The 21,420-nt window shown below is 44.7% G+C and overlaps 1 protein-coding gene across 2 annotated transcripts in view; it reads left to right on the top strand.

Annotated features, from left to right (window-relative positions):
- Nucleotides 1-21,420, top strand: part of Map3k7cl (MAP3K7 C-terminal like) — an 80,786-nt gene that overhangs the window by 2,023 nt on the left and 57,343 nt on the right. Inside the window, exons 2-3 of one of the 2 annotated variants that reach the window (XM_085685727.2) lie at nt 15,739-15,849; nt 16,519-16,553. The exons of the other annotated variant lie outside the window; for it this stretch is intronic. Coding sequence (XP_085541853.2) covers nt 16,536-16,553 — 18 coding nt within the window. The 5' untranslated portion in view covers nt 15,739-15,849; nt 16,519-16,535. The remainder of the gene's footprint in view (nt 1-15,738; nt 15,850-16,518; nt 16,554-21,420) is intronic. 2 annotated transcript variants of the gene reach the window in all.

Genomic DNA, 21,420 nt, shown 5'->3' with positions numbered 1-21,420 from the left:
ATTCTGACAGGTGTAAGATGGTATCTCAAAGTGGTTTTGATTTGCATTTCCCTGATCACAAAGGAGGTTGAGCATGACCTTAAGTGCCGTTTGGCCATTCGGAGTTCATCTGTTGTGAATTCTCTGTTCAGTTCAGTACCCCATTTTTTAATTGGGTTAGTTAGAGTTTTAGTGTCTAGTTTCTTGAGTTCTTTGTATATTTTGGAGATCAGACCTTTGTCTGATGAGGGATTTGTGAAGATCTTCTCCCAGTCGGAAGGTAGCCTTTTGGTCTTACTGACAGTGTCCTTTGCTTTACAGAAGCTTCTCAGTTTCAGGAGGTCCCATTTATTCATTGCTTCTCTTATTGTCTGAGCTCCTGGGGTTCTGCTTAGGAACTGGTCTCCTGTGCCTATATCTTGTAGACTACTTCCCACTTTCTCTTCTATCAGTTTCAAAGTGGTCAGATTAATGTTGAGGTCTTTAATCCATTTGGACTTGAGTTTTGTGCATGGTGATAGGTATGGATCTATTTTCATTCTTCTACAGGTTGACATCCAGTTATGCCAGCACCATTTGTTAAAGATGCTTTCCTTCTTCCATTGTATGCCTTTAGCTCCCTTGTCAAATATCAGGTGTTCATATGTTTGTGGGTTAATACCCGGGTCTTCTATTCGATTCCATATGTCGACTTCTCTGTTGTTATGCCAATACCAAGCTGTTTTCAATAGTGTTGCTCTGTAATAGAGTTTGAAGTCAGGGATGGTAATGCCTCCAGAAGTTCCTTTATTGTATAAGATTGTTTTGGCTATCCTGGGTTCATCATCTGAATTTGATCTTGAATTATACAATGGATTCTGTTGATCAATCTGTTTAAGAAGCTGTTTTTTCTTGGCTAATAGATTTGTTAAGTCTAGAGACCCTGCGGAGTATGGTAGCTTCAGCAAGTGCCTTTAATCCCAGCACTAGGGTTAAACAGTAACAGAGGCAAGTGTTATCTGTGAATTCAAGGCCAGTCTACTCTCTAAAGCAAGTTCCAGGAGAGAAGGGTAGCAGTGAGACTAGAGGCCCTGTGCCCATTAGTCATTTAACAAGTTGTCTTTATCTAGGAAAACAAATGCCTTATCTGAGTTCCAGCTGCGACGGTTGAGCGCATCAAGTATCCCGATTCTCAGGTTTCCTTATACTAATACTTGAATGTTAAGTTACTTTTCTTTTTCTTTCTTGATTTTTTTTTTTAGATGTATCTTTATTTTATGTGCATGGGTATTTTATCTGCATGTTTGTCTGTGCACCACATGTGTGCCTGGTCCCAAAAGAGACCAGAAGAGAGTATTGGATCAGCTGGAACTAAAGTTACAAATGGTTGTGGGCCACTGTGGGGTCCTGCTCCTGTCTTCCCAGTCCAAGGGTCTACAAAAAGGCAGGAGCCGTTTTTAGGAGCTCTTTCTGCTTAAAAGTCAGTCCCTAGGAGGGTGTTGGTGGTGCGAGCTTTAATCCTAGCACTGGGGAGGCAGAGGTTGCTGAATTTCTGTGAGTTGGAGGCCAGCGTGGAGCAAGTTCCAGGACAGCAAGGGCTACAGAGAGAAACCCTGTCTCGAACCTGAACCCCCCCACTTCTTGCCTCTTTCTCTCTCTCTCCTCTCTCTTTCTCTGCCACCCCTCTTGTCTCCAGGTACCAGTCTCTGCTCCCCGCTTCTCTTTCAATAAACCTCCTTCCCATGTGAACCTTGTTGAATGGCATGACTTCTCTTTGCTGTGTTTTTTAAATTACACAATAATTACTATAAAACAAACAAAACAATGTGATTCTACTGTTCCTAAGAGAAATAAATATACAGATTTTGCAACTGTGATGCTTAACCCTGACCCCACAGGTTTTTTTTTTCACAGAAAATACTTTTGGAAGCAGATGTTTATAGAGAGAAGTGAGCTGGATTGGGAGTTATGGGGGGTGTTGAGAGCCTGCTATCTGTAAAATTGATTCCGTTAAGAAGTATAATTGAAAATATCTACTGTGCTTCAAAAATGTATTGACAAAAGCATCGGTTTGTTATCAGTTTCAACTGAGAAAGTAGAGGAGAAAACACCATTCATTCATTTGTTGATTCGTTCCGTGTTGATTCTGGGGCAAGCTCTCTTCTTGGCGCTGGGGAACATGGCAGATATGATTTGATTTCCTGCTCTCATGAAGCTTGGAGTCAGCTGACCAAGACAAATGTCGGAGAGGTAATCATGATAAGTAGGGTAAGGCTTTTGATTTTTCATGTGTTGTCTGTTAGCATGTATTAATTATGCAAAATCCCAGACTTCACTGTAGTATTTTAATGCACATATATAATGATCTTTGGTCACGTTAGAGATATGAGAATTTGAAATAGTAAAAGGCCTGGGTGCCAAGGTGCTATAGAAGGCGAATGATCTTTCTTTAAATATCTGAGGGGGACCTTCTTTATTTTTATAATTAGATTTACTTATTTTAGGTGTGTTTTGCCTGCATGTGTGCATGCGCACCACATGAGTGCTTGGTGCCATAGAGGTCAGAACAGGGCATTGGATCCCCTGGTACTGGAGTTATGGATGGCTGTGAGCTATCTACCATGTAGGTACTGAGAGTCAAAGCTGAATCTGCTGTGAGAGCAGCAAGTGCTTTTAACTGCTGAGCTCTCTTTCCAGCCCTGGAAGTGGGGGAGCCTTTTAACAAGGCAGTGTTTCAGTTGGGCTCTGCAGGCAGTGGTCCAGGCGTGACTGGAGATCCACTGACTGAAAGCACAGTGACCAGAGAGTGTGTCTGAGCACAGGGGGTGAAGGAGTACAACCCTCTGTGGGTCCGGAGCAGAGCAGCAGAAAACAACTCAGGAGCTTAAGTATAGAAGGGAAGGTTGTTGCCCAAGTAAACAGAACATGGGTGGAGCTGGCCTTGGGCACAGAGAAGTGAAATGACCTCTTCTCCTCTCCTCTGCTTCCGCTGGAAGAAGGCTGCTCTGTCTCTCTTTGAAGACTGCTTCTTCACGTGGTTGGGAGACAACTGGTGATCATCTCAGCTGTCTCACATATGCAACAGCCCAGTCTCAGCACTGCACAAAAGTGAGGACTCCTTCCTTCCAGAATGAATCTTAGTAACATCCCCAAGAGTTCTGGCTGGGTATTGATGAGCACTCTGTGCAGTCCTAGCCTGATGTGTAGTTGGGAGAGGAGCATCGAGGATCGCCTGACTCACGGAATCACAAGGACGCTCACTATATATACCATGGAGGAAAGAATTTCCATTACTAGGAGAAAAAGTTGCAAACTGGTGCTGGATGGACAGATAGCAATACACTCCCAGCATGCAGTAGGGGCGAGGGGTGACGTGAGTGAGCGGTTCCTGAAGAAGCCTGGCAACTTGAGTTTGGTCCCTGAACCCACGCAAAGTCAGGAGAGGACTGAGTCCACAAAGTATATGGCAGGAATTTGAAGGGAGTAGTCACACTATATTCACACACTGCATTTTAACATTTTTAGGTTTACTTTTTGTTATTTTTAATTATGCATATCTGTATGAGGGTGTGTGTGTGTGCACATGAGTGCAGGTGCCTGCAGAGGCCAGGAGAGGGCACTGGATCCTCTGGAGCTGTAGTTAGAGGTGGGTGTTGTGCCCAGTCCGTGGGGACCCCAAAAGACCACCAGGGAGACCAGCTCCCCAAAATGCAAAAGCAAGGTTTATTATGTGCACAATACAAGCAGGCAGGGGCCTCATCAAAGCAACTGGCACAGCAGCGACAAGAGGAGGAGCTCCACCCTTCTAGAGGGTACTATTTAAAGGCAAAAGCCAAAAAAGTTACATTAGCAGGGTGTGGGTGACAGGTTCAATCCTGATTGGTTGATGCCTAGGGACTTTTCAGAAATTTTAGTTTTGAACCTCTCCTGTTGTTTGTCAAACTTTCTTAGCGGCTGACCTAATGGTGGGGACATTCTGCAGTTATCTGTACTTCCAGATGGCTACCCTGTTACTTTTGCCCCTAGCCATTTCTGAGGACTGGAATGTTTCATGGGAAATAGCTTACACAAGACACAGGATGGAGATGGAGGACAAAATTGAGGGACTTTGGCTCTTTAGGCGTCAGCTGCCAGCTGTGGGCTCCAGGAATAGAACTCAGGTCCTCTTCAAGAACTGTATATGCTCTTAACCACTGAGCATCTCTTCAGTCTACATATTGAACTTATATTTGTTTGTTTGAGGTGGAGTCTCATATCTAGCCCAGGCTGGCCTTGAACTCGCAACACTCCACCTGTCTGATACTTCCTAGAAATGCCTCCCGACCACCTGGCCTTAGACATTCTCTGACTTCCTCTTAATGATAGGTTTGGTTTTGAGTGCTGATAGGGTGTCTACACTCCAGGGAACAGAAGGATGCTTGGGAAGGAAAGGAAGAAAGAAAGCCTTTGTAATGTACAGGTCGTTACTATGAACAAAACATAAAGAGATGGCACAAGAATAAAATTTATTTTCATCACAATTGTTACTGTGACTGCCCTTGAAATGCTGCTCAGCCCCTGAGTGTGACAGCAACACTGTCCTCGGTCCAGGAGGCAGATTTATTATGAGTCTGTTTAGGTCATCGCCTTCTTTCTGAGTTCTTTTGAAATCAATCATTTCTTCTGTAAGCATTATGGTCAAATAAGGTGATATGTGGTTACAGTAATTGATTTCTCATAAATTAGGCAGAGGAGTGGTATTCCAACTTAATTAAAACCTGCAAAACTGTAATTTATGCTTGTTTACAATGGTCGAAGGGGGTTAGCCATTAATGCCATAATACTGGAACTCAGAGAAGTAGGAAAGCCCTTTTTCTTCTTTTCCCCAGATTTTAGCTCAGATGTAATGCACTGAACTGTTACAATGTACAAGATCATGGAAGCATTTATCAAAGCAAACTGTTGACTTGGTGAATTGTTGTGTCTGCATATTTAGGGAATCCATTTTATTTTTATTTTTTTGAGAGTATGTGTGTCATTTGTTTGTGTGGTGTTTGTGCATGTGTGTAGATGCAGGTGCATACACCTATGCATGTAAATATAGTGGCCAGAAGATCATACAGAGCATCTAGACCTGCTATAGCCTGCATTTCCTCAAGACAGGGTCTTCTCACTAACCTGGAGATAAGCTAGTGGCCAGCAAGCCCAGTAATCCCTTCATCTCTGCCCCTATAGTGCTGTGGTTACAGACTTGTATGGTAATGCTGTAATGGTTGTTCTGTCTCTTTAAGAGACAAGCCACTCCCACTTCCTCCCCCATCTGCTGAGGCAGGCGGGTCTTCCTGCTTGCAGCCTTAGTCTCTTTCTCTTTTCCATCTTCCTCTGGAAGAGGCAGTTTCTGCCTCTCCCCATTTTCCCCCTTCGCCCCTTCTGTCCCCCCACTGTGTTCTTCTCCCCTTCTCCCTACCCCTTCCATAACCCCCTGAATAAATATCCAACCTCACTCTGCATGGCGTGCCTATTCATGTCTCTGTCTCTTGCCTGCCCACCACATGTCTTCCTGCCTGGGACCAGCCATGGCTTGGGGATGGCTTGGGAATGGCTTGGGGATGGCAGCAGTCTCTGCCCGGGACTGGCTGCTCTCAGGGCCGCTGCCTGCGCCACATGGCCAGTTACCACCGCTTGGGGACCTACAGCATTTCTGCTGCCTGCTGCCTGCTGCCACAAGGGATCCTGCAGCATTTTTAATTTTTCCATTACACATGCCTGGCTCTCTTTTGCACAGTTTGGGGATCTGAACTCAGTCCCCCATGCTGTGCAACAAACGTCCCTTGTCACCGAGTGATTACTCCAGCCCTAATGTAAGGAACCCGTAAAGAAAACATCGGATTGCGTATTACTCAGACCTGCACTGCTCAGGCTTGTGGCTAGGGAGAGAGCTGAGCTGGTAAGGTATTTCCCACGGAGGTATGATGGCTCAAGTGTGATCCCCAAACTAAAGGAAGAAGCTGCACGCGGTGACACGGCCGCACATGGTGACCCAGCTTGCAATCACAGTCCTGGAGAGGTGTAGACGAAGGATCCCCAGGTTTGTTGGCTAGTCAAGTTGGTGAACTCCAGGTCCTTGTGAGGGTCCTATCCAAAAGCAAACCAAACCAAACCAATGTGGGCAGGTCCTGGGAATGCGACCTGAGACTATCCTTTGGCATCCACACTTGCCATGCAGTGCATGGAACTGGAGTCTGCCTTCACTGTTCGTGGTTCTGATAGCGTCAGCGAGTTCCCCTTTCTCTGAAGTGAAAGATGTAGAGTTTCTTTTAAAGATGATATTTAAAAGATTCATTTTATTTTATTTGTATACTTTTTTTTCCTGCTTGCATAATGTATGTATGTTCGTTCACCCTGTGTGTGCCTGGTGTCTGCAGAGGTCAGAACAGGGCACTGGATCTCCTGGAACCGAAATTATGGATGGTTGTGGGCCACTGTGTGAGAGATGAGAGTTGGGTGCAGAAAGATGGCTCAGTGGTAAGAAACGATTACAAAGGGCCCAACTCTCATGCTGTGCACACAGGGTGGACATAAGACAATCAAAAATTTGTTGTATTTTCACTGTATATAATTTACAATATCTTTTAAAAATAAGTCATCTTCACCCTTTACAATACACAAGAAAGGCTTTATCATTCCTGCCTTTTCCCCAAAGACAGAAATTACATTCCAGAGGAAGCAAATCGCATATCTGTATTCACCCACCACAAAGTGGCAGAGCTGTTAAGGAAAAGCAGGATAACTCTGAGAGCCTAGTTTAGAAAGCGATAACTCAAGCTGCCTGGCAAAGGACATCTGTTGTTGGTTCCTTTGTTTCGAAAACAGAGACTCCTGCATCTGCCTTACCTGTGCATTCATGGGACCCTCAGCTGTGATTTGGACACCGTCCTCATGACCTTAAGCATCCTTTAAAGATTAAAGGATGCCAAAGTAGCAAGTAGAATTTTGACATTGCTTCTGTGCAGAGTTCCCCCGTACAGCAACTTGGACCTGTTTTCCAAGGTCCAGTGAACTGGTTTTCTCATTTTGAGTGTGAACTGACATTTAAAACTGTTAGAAGATTTGAAGGCACAGTGAAGGAGTTCAGAAAAGTTGCTGCAGCTCATACAGAAAGCCTAGGAGAACAACCAGTTGGAATAAGCTAAGCTCCGTCAGAGCAGGTAGACATAGGGATAGTGACCACACTGTTGATTATTCTGTTCCTTCTGACATGGTGTTACCTCCTTCTCTGTGGTTCCATGTTTTTCAACCCTCTGTCCTCAGAGTTGCATGCTAAGTTGTTACAAAGTGAGTTTGATTCCTTTGATTATGTTCATTGTAGTTGGGAAGATGTCAATGAACATCAGTTGCTTCTGAGCATGGTAATCCCCTCTTCCACCAGGCTGCCCTATTATTATTATTATTATTATTATTATTATTATTATTACTATTAGTGGTAGTAGTAGTAGTAGTAGTAGTGGTAGTAGTCATAGCAGTGGTATTCTTGAGACCGAGTCTCACAGCGCAACCCAGTCTGGCTTTGAGCCGAGGATCCTCCCGCCTCAGCCTCTGAGTGCTAGGGCAGCAGGTTGTTTTCTTGCCCTATAGAGCAGTTCTCCCTCCTGCATCCTCTATAGGGCAGCACTGCATGCACAGGGAGCTGGCACACCTCCTGCAGGCTGCGCAAGCTTCACAGCTTTTGGACTCAGCTGCTTTTCAGTTAAATTATGTGATCTCTAAGTCTTCTGCCTCCCTCTTCAGCGTTCCTTACTATTGAAGTCATGTAAGTGGAAACTGAGAGACTGGAGTCATTGGCCTGGGTGGAGAGGGCAGTCTGCCGAGAAAGGAAAAGAGTTGCTTTGGAGACAGTCTGGCTCCAGGTTCCAAGCTGCTCTGGATTTAGGGGATCTCACCGTGTAAGGAGCCACCTGGAGAAATCGCCATTACGAGATGGCGCAGGTGATCCTACTGCTTGGAGGTAAACAAGTCCATATTTGGCATAGCCACGTGGGGTTGAGTGCCCTTGCCTGCACATGCGCAACTGAGCCTTGGTTCCCTAGCCTATCCCGAACCCCTGGGCACCAGCAGAATGGTATTCACCAATCAGTACAGTTTCCGAGACCCTCCACCCTTTAAAAGCAGCTGCCTCTGGGCCTTTCACTCTCTCTCGTCCCCCATTCCCCATTCAACCGAGTGCTCCAATAAAGTTGTGATTTGGGGAGGATTCTCGATTTCGTGGTCGTTCCCGCTTGCTGGTCAAGGGGTGCGTCTCACATCACCAAAATAATCTGAGTCTGTTTCCTCCTCTGTAAAGGGAGGTAGTGTAGCCTGGGTGAAGTAGTAGGGTGCTGCAAGCTTAGAGATACAGTTGGCACATCACCTGCAAGAATGTGTTCCTTTCACGTTTACTGCATTACAGATGACCTGAGGTCTAAACTGCAAGTGTCTCTCATTTTCTGTGTGTCAGGAAGCTGGGAGCAGTTCAGTTGGATTCCCCTGGCTTGGGATCTATGAAAAAGTCATACAAACTGTCATTTGTATGCTATGAAAGGAGGAGGCGATGCACATTCATTTGGGACCATATTTTGGGGTGCTTGGGAGAGTTTCTGCTGCTTAACAGTTGATTTGGAATAAGATATTGGGTATCTCAATTAGGGTTTTTATTGCTGTGATAAAGCACTGTGTCCACAAGCAAGTTGGGGAGGAAAGGGTTTATTTGCCTTGTACTTCCACTTCATTATCTAAGGGAGTCAGAACAGGAACTCAGATAAGGCAGAAGCTGATGCAGAGGCCATGGAGGGGTTCTTCTCATGGCTTGCTCAGCTTGATCCTTTTCTTTTTTAAAATGATTTTATTGAGCTATACATTTTTCTCTGCTCCCCTTTCTGCCTCTCCCTTCTCCTTCAACCCTCTCTCATGGTCCCCATGCTCTCAATTTACTCAGGAGATCTTGTCTTTTTCTACTTCCCATGTAGATTAGATCTATGTAAGTCTCTCTTAGGGTCCTCATTGTTGCCTAGGTTCTCTGGGATTGTGATTTGTAGGCTGGTCTCTCTACAAATCTTTAAATCTTTAAATCTTTTTTTTTTAAAAAAAATGGATTATATGTTCTTTTGGTGACCAATTCTTGAGTTCTTTGTATATTTTGGAGAACAGACCTCTGTCTGATGTGGGGTTAGTGAAGATCTTTTCCCATTCTGTAGGCTGTTGTTTTGTCTTGTTGACCATGTCCTTTGTTTTACAGAAGCTTTTCAGTTTTTCAGGAGGTCCCATTTATTAATTGTTTCTGTCAGTGTCTGTGCTACTGGGGTTATATTTAGGAAGTGGTCTCAAGTGCCAATGCATTCAAGTGTATTTCCCACTTTCTCTTCTACAAGGTTTAGTGTGGCTGGCTTTATGTTGAGGTCTTTGATCCATTTGGACTTGAGTTTTGTGCATGGTGATAGATATGGGTCTATTTTCATTCTTCTACATGTTGATACAAGCACTACTTGGTAAATATGCTTTCTTTTTTCCATTTGATATTTTTTGCTTCTTTGTCAAAAATCAGGTGTTTTAAGATGTGTGTGTGTTGATATCCAGGTCTTTTATTCCGTTCCATTGGTCCTCCCTTCATGATAAAGGTCTTGGAGAGAACAGGGATATGAGGAACATACATAAACATAATAAAGACAATATACAGGAAGCCAACAGCCAACATCAAACTAAATGGAGAGAAACTCACAGCAATTCCACTGAAATCAGGAACAAGACAAGGTTGTCCACGCTCTCCATATCTATTCAATATAGTTCTTGAGGTCCTAGCTAGAGCAATAAGACACCAAAAGGAGATCAAGGGGATACAAATCGGAAAAGAAGTCAAACTCTCACTGTTTTCAGATGATATGATAGTTTACATAAGCGACCCCAAAATTATACCAAGGAACTTCTACAACTCATAAACACTTTCAGTAATGTATCAGGATACAAGATTAACTCAAAAAAATCAGTAGCCCTCCTGTATACAGATGATAAAAGGGCTGGGGAAGAAATTAGAGAATCATCACCCTTCACAATATTCACAAATAGCATGAAATATCTTGGAGTAACTCTAACCAAACAAGTGGAAGACTTGTATGACAAGAACTTTAAATCTTTGAAGAAAGAAATTGAAGAAGACACCAGAAAGTGGAAAGATCTCCCATGATCTTGGATAGGAACATGAATTAGCGTAGTAAAAATGGCAATCTTACCAAAAGCAATCTACAGATTCAACACAATGCCCTATCAAAATAGCAGCAAAATTCTTCAAAGACCTTGAAAGAACGGTACTCAACTTCATATGGAAAAGTAAAAAACCCTGGATAGCCAAAACAATCCTGGGCAATAAAAGAACTTCTGGAGGCATCACAATCCCTGACTTCAAACTGTACTACAGAGCTACAGTACTGAAAACAGCCTGGTATTTGCTAAACTTTTAAGTACTTATTTTAATATATATTTACAAACTATCTGTGTTAGTCTACTAACTATAGTTTCTTTCTTGCTGTAGATTTTAAAAATATATAAATAGAGCTTCACTTACTTTTCACTTCAAAGGTTCTCTTTCTCCCCCCTTCCCCTTCTGTTGGTGTGCCCCCCCCTCTCTCTCCACACAAGATGTCTAATGGAGTCATCTGAAAAGATGACTAAAAGAAACCTATGAAGATAGATGCTTATTTATTTGCCTATTTATCTAGTGTGCATGTATGGAAGGAGGCCAGAGGTTGACACTGGGTACCTTTCTCAATTGCTTCTTCATATTCCCTTCCTTCCTTCCGTCCTTCCTTCCTTCCTTCCTTCCTTCCTTCCTTCCTTCCTTCCTTCCTTCCTTCCTTCCTTCTTTCCTTTCTTCTCTCTCTCTCTCTCTCTCTCTCTCTCTCTCTCTCTCTCTCTCCCTCTCTCGATAGGTTTTCTCACTGAACCTGGTTCTGTGATGACATCACTAGGTCACTGACTCACCCACCCTGTGGCTATCGGCTATCTCACCTTAGCTTTCCTTATTACTCAGCAGAAAACCCCTGGAATGTTTTAGTCGCTGAGCTGTGATTTAAGCTGTGTACATGAGTGTATACCTCTCAGCTTGTACAAAGTTCCCCTGTAACTGAAGAAACCAGACTCCTGCCAAGCATATTAGTTTGATAAAGGCATGAGGGAAAGTGTGGAGCTTGGTGTAGAATAAGACTTTTGTAGCAAAATCTCAAACTGACAGCACTCCTTGTGATCCCTCCCCACTCATCACTGCTGCTTCCTTTCCTGCAGTCTGGCATCAGGTTCCACAAGAAAAGGCTCAAGACTGTGGCTGAGCTGGACGGGATTTGCAGGGCCTCTGAGAACACTCATGATGGACTGGAAAGGGGTCCAGTGAACAGACCTGATCACTTGTTTCCCGTCCAGTCCTTCCTGGATGACCTAGGAATCTGTCTTCTGTCTGACTAATGAGAGATGTAAGGAGAACCCAGCTGGTGGCAGGGCCAATGCCTGTCATTGTCCTGGTGTTTATTAGGCAATGTGGACTTTCTATGTTGTTCTTTCTTTATCACTTAGGCCTTGGAGATTCTTCCTCTTGCTTACGGTGATCCCTTGATTTCCTTCTTCGTGACTGGCTCTCACCCAGAGGTCACAGGTACCTGTGACAAAATCAAGGTATATAGTATAGTCTCTGTTTCTTAAGAACATTCATCTTATTTCTATGAATTCAGTGTCTACTGTGGTGCAACAAAAGAACCATCCATTCTCTAACCCTCCAACCTTCCTAGTGCTTTGGATCTGTGTTGAGAGTTTTCTTTTTCTCTCTCTTTCTTTCTTTCTTTCTTTCTTTCTTTCTTTCTTTCTTTCTTTCTTTCTTTCTCTCTTTCTTTTGGTTTTTCAGGACAGGGTTTCTCTGTGTCACAATGCTTAACTGTCCAAGAACTAGCTCTTGTAGACCAGGCCGGCCTTGACCACTCAGAGATCACCTACCTTTGCCTCCCGAGTCTGGGACTAAAGGCGTGTGCCACCATCACCTGGCTTGGTTGAAACTTTTCATCTCCACAGATTCTTGCTATGATGCTGCTGATGTTTTTCTTCTTTGTTTTTTCTTGATCCATGTTTTTCTACAAACCAAATTCAGGCTTGTTCTTCTCTATGACACTGCTTCTAAAATAGTGGTCCATGGTCTCAGCATCAGCACCTCTCCAGACAACCCGTTAGAAAAAAGAAAAGGTTAGAGTCTCATGATGCCCAAGTAGAGCTGAGAATGACCTGATCTTCTTAGCTCTACCTTACAAGAGCTGGGACTCCAGATGTGCACCGCCAAGCCTGGCCTGTGCAGGACTGAAACTCAACATCATGGCCTCAATGCTAGGCAAAGACTATATTAGCCGAGATACACCTATTGCTTAATTTTTTCTTTTTAAACATTTTTAATTTCACTTTTTAAAATGTGTGTGTGTTCATACATGTGCACATACATGTGAGTGCCAGTGCAGAGGTGTCAGATCGCTGTGGAGATGGAGTTACAGGCAATTGTGAGCCACCTGACATGGGTGCTGGAACAGTAACCCAGGTTCTCTGGAAGAATAGCATGTGCTCTTAACCATGTCTCCCTCTGCCCCTGTCCTTTAACTTGAGGTTATTTCTGTTCCTATCAGAGCAATCTCTCACATCTCCTCGAAGTGAGAGCTGTGGTTTGTATAAACTGTGGTAGTCTCTGGAGAAGAGCCCCATCCCATAACTCTAAATGTATGGATTTCTTCCCCGGTGACGATCATTGTTGTTCTTTCATGTCCACTTCACTGTGGACAGAACAAACAATTCTTGTGAGGGCAACCCGGCTCTCTGAGACTCTGCTCTGAACAGCCTACCTACTCACTTTGAATCTGAGAACTTCCTTCCCTTCCCAAGCAGAGAAGCCTGACTGGATTAGAGAAGTCCAGGACGGAAACCCGACACTGTCCCGAGCCAGGAGCATTTGGGCTTACACACAGGAAAGGGCTGGGTATTTGTTGACCTGTCCCAGTACAGACTGTGGGCTCAGCCTCTCCTGTTACAGCACTTCAGGAAGCATCATGCCTAAGGTACCATTGCTATGACCTGCAGTGAGTCCTCCAGCTAATCCCCATCCACCGAGTGACATTCTTTATGCATGTGCATCTTTCCCCAAAGCATCCGTCCTGCAGTCTTCTCGTGCCTCGGACACTCAATGGCCCATTTTCTGGGGCATCGAGAACTAAGGCACTACTCCACCCCCACACACACCAAGTTCCCTCACATTAAGAGTTGTTAGTAGGTAGCCAGCTCTCCTGGGGGAGACTCCGAGTCCTTTGCACTGTTCAAAGGCCTGGTGACCGTAGGCAGAACTGTCTCATGCTGGGAAGGTTGTGATTCTTAACAAGGGGAAAAGAATTGTCTTTGGAAGCTCCTGCTCCTCTGGGGGCCATGTGAGTTCTGCTCATCCATGCAGCTTCCACAGACCCAGTTAACTGATGCTGAGTCCTGGGCTGGTTCTGACCCCTGCTTTCAATGTCTCCAGCACTAGAGTTGTACTTCCTTGGAAAATTCGCCTACAGGTTCATCTCCCCTTTCCCTGATGCCCCGCTCCCATGCCGTGTCCATGATTAGCCTTCAGCAGATACGATTCTTCCTGCTACTCTTCGCTGAGATCCTAACACTCAGAACTGAGACTGGAATCACAAGTGCCAAGTCTGTGTGTGTGTGATTGTGCACATGTGTGCATACCCTGTCCAGAACAGTCCCTGCCTCTGTTATGTCTAAGAATATAAGCTCTCACGGGCCTCTGATGTGGGAGTCCCCTCTGTGTATTGGTTAATGAATAAAGAAACTGCCTTGGCCTGATAGGGCAGAACTTAGGTAGGCAGAGAAGACAGAACTAAATTCTGGAAGGAGGAAGAAAGAGTCAGAGAGACACCATGGATCCACCAGAGACAATCGCTAGGAATTTTCCCTGGTAAGCCACTGCCATGTGGCGATACACAGATTAATAGAAATGGGTTAAATTTAGATGTAAGACTTAGGCAATAAGAAGTTAGAGCTAATGGACCAAGCAGTGATTTAATTAATACAGTTTCTGTGTGGTTATTTTGGGGCTAAGCTAGCAGGGTGGCTGGGACAAACAAGCGGCCTGTCTCCCAATAGGCCTCAAACCCCACACAGTGGTAGGTAGTCCTGTTAAAGCAGGACTCAGCTTCCCACTGTGTCTCTTGGTCACATACTCAGGACCTGTCTCCTTTACTACCAGTCCTTTCAGCCCCAGGTCCTGCTCTTTCTGAAAACTTTGACCCGTCCCATCTCAGGGATGATTTATCGGGGAAGAAAGAAACCACGGTGCGCTAGACTTTACAGCTGACAGCTAAGAGGAGATAATGTCCACAAACTCTAAGCTATATCAATCTGACTTACAAAGAGAAATTATCTGCAATGGAAGATGGAGCCTCAGGAATAGAAACAGTGTTGAAACTGCTTGTAACATAGAAGGAATGCGCTCCAGCATTATCAAGCCTACACACGACAAACTCTCAGCCAACGTTATGCTAAATGGGGGAAAATTGGGAGCATTTTGTCTAAAGCAGGCACTGGACAAGAGTACACTCAACTCTTTATCTTAGTGCATGGGCACTTAGGTAGAGGGAAATAATAAAATGGATAAGGTAGGAAGACACAACCAGGCCGTTTCTATTTTAGATGACAGGATCCCGTGCTTGGAAATGTTAAAGGCCTTACCAGAAAACTTTTAGATCTGAACAAAGCTTTCAGCAAAGTAGCAGCACACAAAATTAACATACAAAAAGCCAGCAGCTTCCCTATACATGTACATTCAACTTGCAGAGGAGAAAGACCATAGTAATTCCACTCACAGTAACTTCAGACACTCACAAAGCAAAACCAAAGACTTCGGAGTAAACTTCTCCAAGGAGAGGAAAACGGTTCTACACTGAAAATTAAAATAATGGAGGAGAAAATTGAAGAAGTACTTGAAGGTGGAGAGACCGCTTCTGCTTATAGATTATCAGAATTAATATTCAAAGCAACATACAAGTTCAATGTAATCTCCATAAAAAGCTCCCATGATATTTTTCACCAAACTAAAACGACTAGTCCTAAAATTCATATGGAATCACAACAGATAGCCCCTCGCCACGATAACCAGAGCAGTTCTACCCTCAAAGAATATTGCTGCAGGCATTACCATACATAATTTCAAATCATACTACAGGAGCTAGGCAGAAGTCTGACAAGCATGAAGACCTGAGTTCAGATCTTAGCACCCATGTTAAGAACTGAGGGCAGTGGTGTATGTCTGGAATGCACTGCCATGGAAACAGAAGGATCCCTAGGGTTCTGGATCAGTCAGCTTAGATGGATTGGTGAGCTCCAAGTTAACTGAGAGACCTTGTCTCAGAAAAATATATGCATATATGTAGGGCTGTGAGATAGTTCAGTGACCAACCAGAGGCCCTGAGTTCAATCCCTGAGACCTACACGCTAGGAGAGAATTGACTTCCATAAGTCATTCTCTCCCACTGCATGAATGCCATGGCGTGGACATCTCCACACAAACATATATGCACACACACTGTGGTAGTTTGAATGTAATTGCCCTATAATGTCATTGGGAACGACGCTATTAGGAGGTGTGACTTTACTGCAGTGGGTATGGCCTGGTTAGAGGATGTGTGTCACTGTGGGGGAGGGTTTTGAGGGTTCCTATCCTCAGGATACCTCCCAGTGTGTCATTTGACTTCCTGTTGCCTGCAGGAAGTAGAACGCTCAGCTACTTCTCCAGCACCTTGTCTGCCTGCATGCTCCATGCTCCCTGCCATGATGAGAATGGACCGAGCCTCTGAACTGTAAGCCACCAACTCAATTGTAAGTTTCCCGTAGAAGAGTTGCCATTGTCATGGTGTCTCCTCACAGCATTAGAAACACTAACTAAGACACAAGTAAATAAACTGCATTAAAAAAAAAAATTTTAAGGGCCAGCGGGTACAGTGCTTTCTGACCATGAGTTCAGTCTCTGGAGTCCAACGGTAGGAGGAGAGAACTGACCCTCAGGGGTTGTTCTCTGACCATCACAGGCTCATGCACAAACATACACACACTTGATACACACACACACACACACACACACACACACACACACACAGCACACACAGCACAAAGTACATGAATAAATGTAAAAACATTTAAAAACTAAGAGTGATTGAGAAACTTGGCATCCACTTTTGGCCTCCATACACACGAGCACACACACACAAATGTACCCCTTTCCCTCTACCTCTTCATGTCTGATATTTGTCTTTTAAGAGTTCCTATTTGAGAGTGAAGAATACCCCAAGGTCGCTGTTTTAAAGCCAGATGATCTGGGTTTGCATCCTGGCTCCGCCATGCCCTGATTCTGTGTTTACCGGTCAGCTAACTAAATGTTTTGTACCTCAGTTTCCTCCTCGGTGCATGCGGTTACTACTGGTTTCATCCTCACAGAGGTTTTGTGAGAAAATTAGTTTTAGCTCACTAATATTTTATGCTCATTCCTAGGTGGTGCATCATTATCCATGCACAATGTTCTGAAGGTATGTATGGATCTATTTCTATGTGCAACCCATGTGTCTCTCTCCCTACTATTGTGAGTCTCAATATAATCTTTCTTCCTAATCATCTTAATGGCACTATCGATTCTGCACACACACACACACACACACACACACACACACAATCTCTCATCTGTCAGTTGCTCATCATCTCCCTCCTTTATTTTTCCTCTCTTTGTTTTCTTTTGTGCTTCAGAACCTCTGTCATGATGTGTATGGCAGGTGTTTTGAATCTAGGATTTCTGGCCTGCAGCCATTTTCCCTCCAAAGTTGTTTCCCTTTGTAATTTGTACCTACTTATATTTTCTCTTTTGCTTTAAGATATTTATTTCATTAGGTATTTTCTGCCACTATTTTGGGGTCACAGTATTGTCTTTCTTTCTTTTAACTCATTTCATGCAATGTGAGTTGGAAGTTTATAATTTGCTTTTTTAGCCTTGGGATGTTCTTAGACCTGAGTTTGGACTTCTTCATGCTTCTCCTCTAAGCATTCTCCTCTGTCTCTGTTTTTGTTGTTCTGTGCGAATATGAACACTCTGACTGATTGTGGCCCCCTCCCCAACTCCTCTCGCTGACTGCTGGGCCTCCCCCTCCCCTGACCGCCCATCTCTGCATTGCTGGGCCTCTTTCTGTGTTGTTTTTCTCTGACCTTCACTGTGTCATAGTTCAATTTGTTCAGGTCTCCCAGTGCTGGCAACCCCATCTCACGGGCAGGCAGAAAGTAGAAGACATAAGAAGGGTGAACTCACTTCTGAGACACTTGAATAAAATCCCTTTGCTCTCCTTAGGTTCTTCTGACTCAAGTTCAAGGTTGCCCCAATATTGAGATATCATGAAATGAGCTGACGTGTTTATTTAATTATTCTTTATCAATAAAAAAAATCAAGAGTCAGGTATTGGGGTAAGAACCTGAGTGATGAGAGAAGTGGCAGAGAAGTGACCAGGGACCTCCTATCTCTCCCGTTTCCCCATCCAAAAAAGCTGAGATCCTCCCTTAGGCCTGCCTTACTACTTCCAGTCACCTATTTGTCCTCAGTTCTCCAAAACCTCTAAGGTCAGTGTTATGCCTAAATCCACGAAGTCCCTGCAAAAGCCAACAAGGAGACCGAGTCCCGTATGTAAAAGCAAAGAGCCTTTATTTTAAGCAAGTTTGCAGACTTGGTCTCTTCACATGTCCAACGCATTGGAATAAACGGAGAGTCCCGAGCTCAGTTAGAATAGTGTTTAATAGTAGTAAAAGTGGGGGTGAGGAGTTTCTGAGGTTCAGGACCCCTGATAGGCTGACATTTGTCTAGGGGCGTCCTGGTGAGAGTGTGCTGGCAGGTGATCCTGTCTACAGCGATTGGAATGTTAGGCATTTTCTTTGAATGGTCTGTTCTTGGGTGGTGGTCAGGTAATCTCAGCTTGTGGTTCTTCCTGAAACCAGTCACTGCTTCTGGGTAAATTACTGAGACCCAGGCATCTTATTAAACTTTTCTATGGTTAAGTCCTACTCTGGCAGGTGGTAATGATTGAAAGTAAAGGACTTCCTTTGTGTGATCTCTTCATATTCAGCTTATCATGGCTGGCTCCTACAGTCAGCGCGTAGCTAGCTTTGCCCTCTGACTCAAAGCAAACTTTATTGCCAGAATGTGATCAAAATATCACATGTTGGCTCGTTGTATGCTATCTCAGCATTGGGGCACATAGTAAAATTTGTGAAGCTTGTTGTGAGGATTATTCTCCTTTGTCAAGTTGACTGGATTCAGAATCACCTGGGAGACACACCTCTGGGCACTTCTGTAGGGATCACCCCAGAGATGCTGACAGTGATGTCCCACAGGCTGGAGTGTGGACTGGATTAAAGGGGACAAGCAGGAACCCAGTGTGGCCTGCTGCTCCCTCATCCTCTTGCAACCACAATTAGAGCTACTTACACCTTCTCTGCCATGATTGAAGGGCATACCCTTGAACTGTGAGGCAAAGCAAAGCCTTCCTTCCTTAAGTTGCCTCTTTTTTTGTGAGCAGGGTCTTACTATGTATGTAGTCTTGGCTGGCTGTAGGTACCAAGGTCTTTTTCCCTTCTTCCTGTCCATTCGCAGGGCCGTGTGACCTCCGGCTCCCTGGAGATTCTGCACTAGCACTGGCTTGAGGGGATAGCTTAGGAAGAACCTGGCTCTCTTTGTTATGGTGATTCCACCTGTATTCAAGGTTCTAGCAGTGGGCTCCACACGCCTGGCCCCTCCCAGCTGATTCTGCCTGAGGCGCCGGGGGCCTTTAATCTTCTTCTCCTTCTGATGGGAGGAGGCCTTGCCCTTCTGATCCCCCTTGCCCACTTCTATAAATACCCGACTTGAGTTTAATAAAGCGGCCATTTACTCTTGGTAAATGAGCAAGGTCTCTCTTTTGTGTGTGTCTGTTTTAAACCCTCAGGACAGTCGTCCATTCTCGTGGGCCCGAGTTCGGGAAGGTGCGCGCCTGGATCGGGTGTGGGTATCCACAGGAAGGCGGGGTCCAACAGCTGGCCACCTGGAACTCTCTCTGTAGACCAGGCTGGCCTCAAACTCACAGAGATCGGCCTGCCTCTGCCTCCCGAGTGCTGGGGTTAAAGGCGTGCGCCACTGTGTCCAGCTCTGATGTTGCTTTTGTCACTATGGTGTCATGGTGGTGAGAAAAGTCACATACCAGTCCTAAAACAAACAAACAGCACAAATCTGGCTTTGGCACCTATTGTGTCCCCCTCCCCCTCATTAGCTCTTGTCAGCAGGGCAATAGGTAGGCGCAATGATTTCTGGACATTCCTGAACATGTTCACAACTACATCTCTCTGACCAAGAACTTCCTTGAAGAGCAAGGTGATGCTATTACATACCGTGAGGTCTTCAGTACACCCCCATTACCCCGCCATAATACCCAAGGACCAGGTGAGGAGCCATAAGAGCCTTGTCCAATTTGAACTCCCTTCTGACTTCGTATTGTTGCAGGTGACTTCAGCACTCACAAACCCCGAGGAGACAACCTTTTCTCTAAGTGCCTCTGCTGCCAACTAGGGCCTCCATACAGGCACTTCCCACTCTGCTCTTTTGGGGCTAGTGTTTTAAAACTTCTGTTTACACGTGAAACAAGGATGCTGTCGAGGGGATGCTACGTCAGATTATCTTGTAAGCAACGAATGCAGAACGTACTTCAAGTCAGGAAAGGCTTCTTTTCTCACCCGATCCTTGGATTCTGTGGACGGAGAGGTATCTTGGGAGACCTTATAAGGAGACAATGGTTGGCTTAGATTATTAATTGGTTAAATATTAACACACAAAGAGGCCCTTGTTGGCTTTTTGGAAAATCATAATGGTGTAAGCAGGGGTGGGTTTGTATTTGCCTTACTTAATTCAAACAAAGAACGTGCATGTTGTTGGAGACTCTTGAGCTTCTTTAAAATCTCTCGTTTTCACATAGTGCTTCCCCTACTACTGGTTTCTAGATCTGTTTAGCATTTCTCATTTGGTTCTGGTCTGTGCTGGGCAGAGTGTGTGGCAATGGAGTGTGTTTGGTTTAGAATAGTGGATTTCTTTGGTTCTCCTTGGACCAGATCAAGCGAGTGGTTTCACTGACCATTGGAAGTTATGACACAATAAATAAGATGACAGATTTGTTTGTTTATAAAAGGGCAGTGGAGGTAGGGCAGTTGGGGTGACACACACCTTTAACGCCAGCACTTGGGAAGCAGAGGCTGGTGGATCGCTGTGAGTTCCAGGTCCAGAGGTACATAGCAGAAACTTTGTCTTAAAAAACCAAAACCAAAGCCAAACAAAACCAGTGAAGACAGAAAGCAATTGTAACAAATAGTGATGATCTTACTAATTTTCCTGTCTAGATGGGTGGATTAGGACCTGGGTTAATGGATGTCCACAACCCATTTCTCTAGCGGTCGATTTTCGTCAGGATGAGACACCCACAGTTACTTGAGGTATAATGTGAGATAGAAACGACTGGACCAGGCGCTGCTCTGAGACCGGATGCTGCTCTCCACAGGGCACTTGGCCTTGACTCAGAACCCTCTTTTCTTTAGTATTTGATGCTCAGCTGATGCAAGTCTTTGATTTATGTTTTCCCATTGGATGGTTGGGCTGCTTGCAGGTCTATAAAAGGTTCTTTGATGTGACCGCTCAGCCTTGACCTCCTCCCCACGGAGGGCTCTAGATCCCACTCCTAAAAGCTCTAATTTGAGAATCAGAGTCTGAAATAGCCCCAAAGGTATCCTGTTTAGCTCATCATTCAAATAGCTAAGCCCCTGCCATGACCATTTAAAACCCTCTCACCTTTCATCTAGCTCAGCAGTTCTTTTTTGAAATCGGGCTTGTTTATGGATGTGTGTCCTTTTCTTTGCCCACCCCAGTTCTGCCCCTCTGGGAAGCTCTGACGGAATGACTGGGACGGAAGCAAATCTCCCATGGATCTGCTGAGGCCCTGAGCCTTTATGGCTCCCGTTGCCTCCCCTATGTGCTGTGGTCAAAGTTGGGGTCACCTGGGGGTGCAACCTGGACCTGATAATGGATTCTTCAGGCGGTTGCTCAGTTTCTCTTTGTCTTCGTATCCCCAGCTGTAAAATAGTGAAGTCTTTAACCTGGAGAGGACCAGTTCCATCATTTTTGGAGTCTTCGGCTCACACTGGAATAAAATGGGAATGGGGATACCTCTGTTCAGATTTTTGAGATGACCACATGAGAGCATCACATAAGTGGGGGGCCCCCTGGAAGTGAAACCATGTGTCACTGCCCAGATAAATGTCCCTATTTACAGCCTTGTTGTAAGAATTCAATAAACTGTTATTGGAAGCCTTTAAGGTAGTGTCCGGCACTTACACATTCTATAA

Source organism: Myodes glareolus, chromosome 2 (assembly GCF_982192425.1).
Source record: "Myodes glareolus chromosome 2, mMyoGla1.1, whole genome shotgun sequence".
NCBI classification, from domain to species: domain Eukaryota; kingdom Metazoa; phylum Chordata; class Mammalia; order Rodentia; family Cricetidae; genus Myodes; species Myodes glareolus.
The sequence above is the reverse complement of the archived record's forward strand: the minus strand, read 5'-3'. Positions and strand labels throughout refer to the sequence as shown.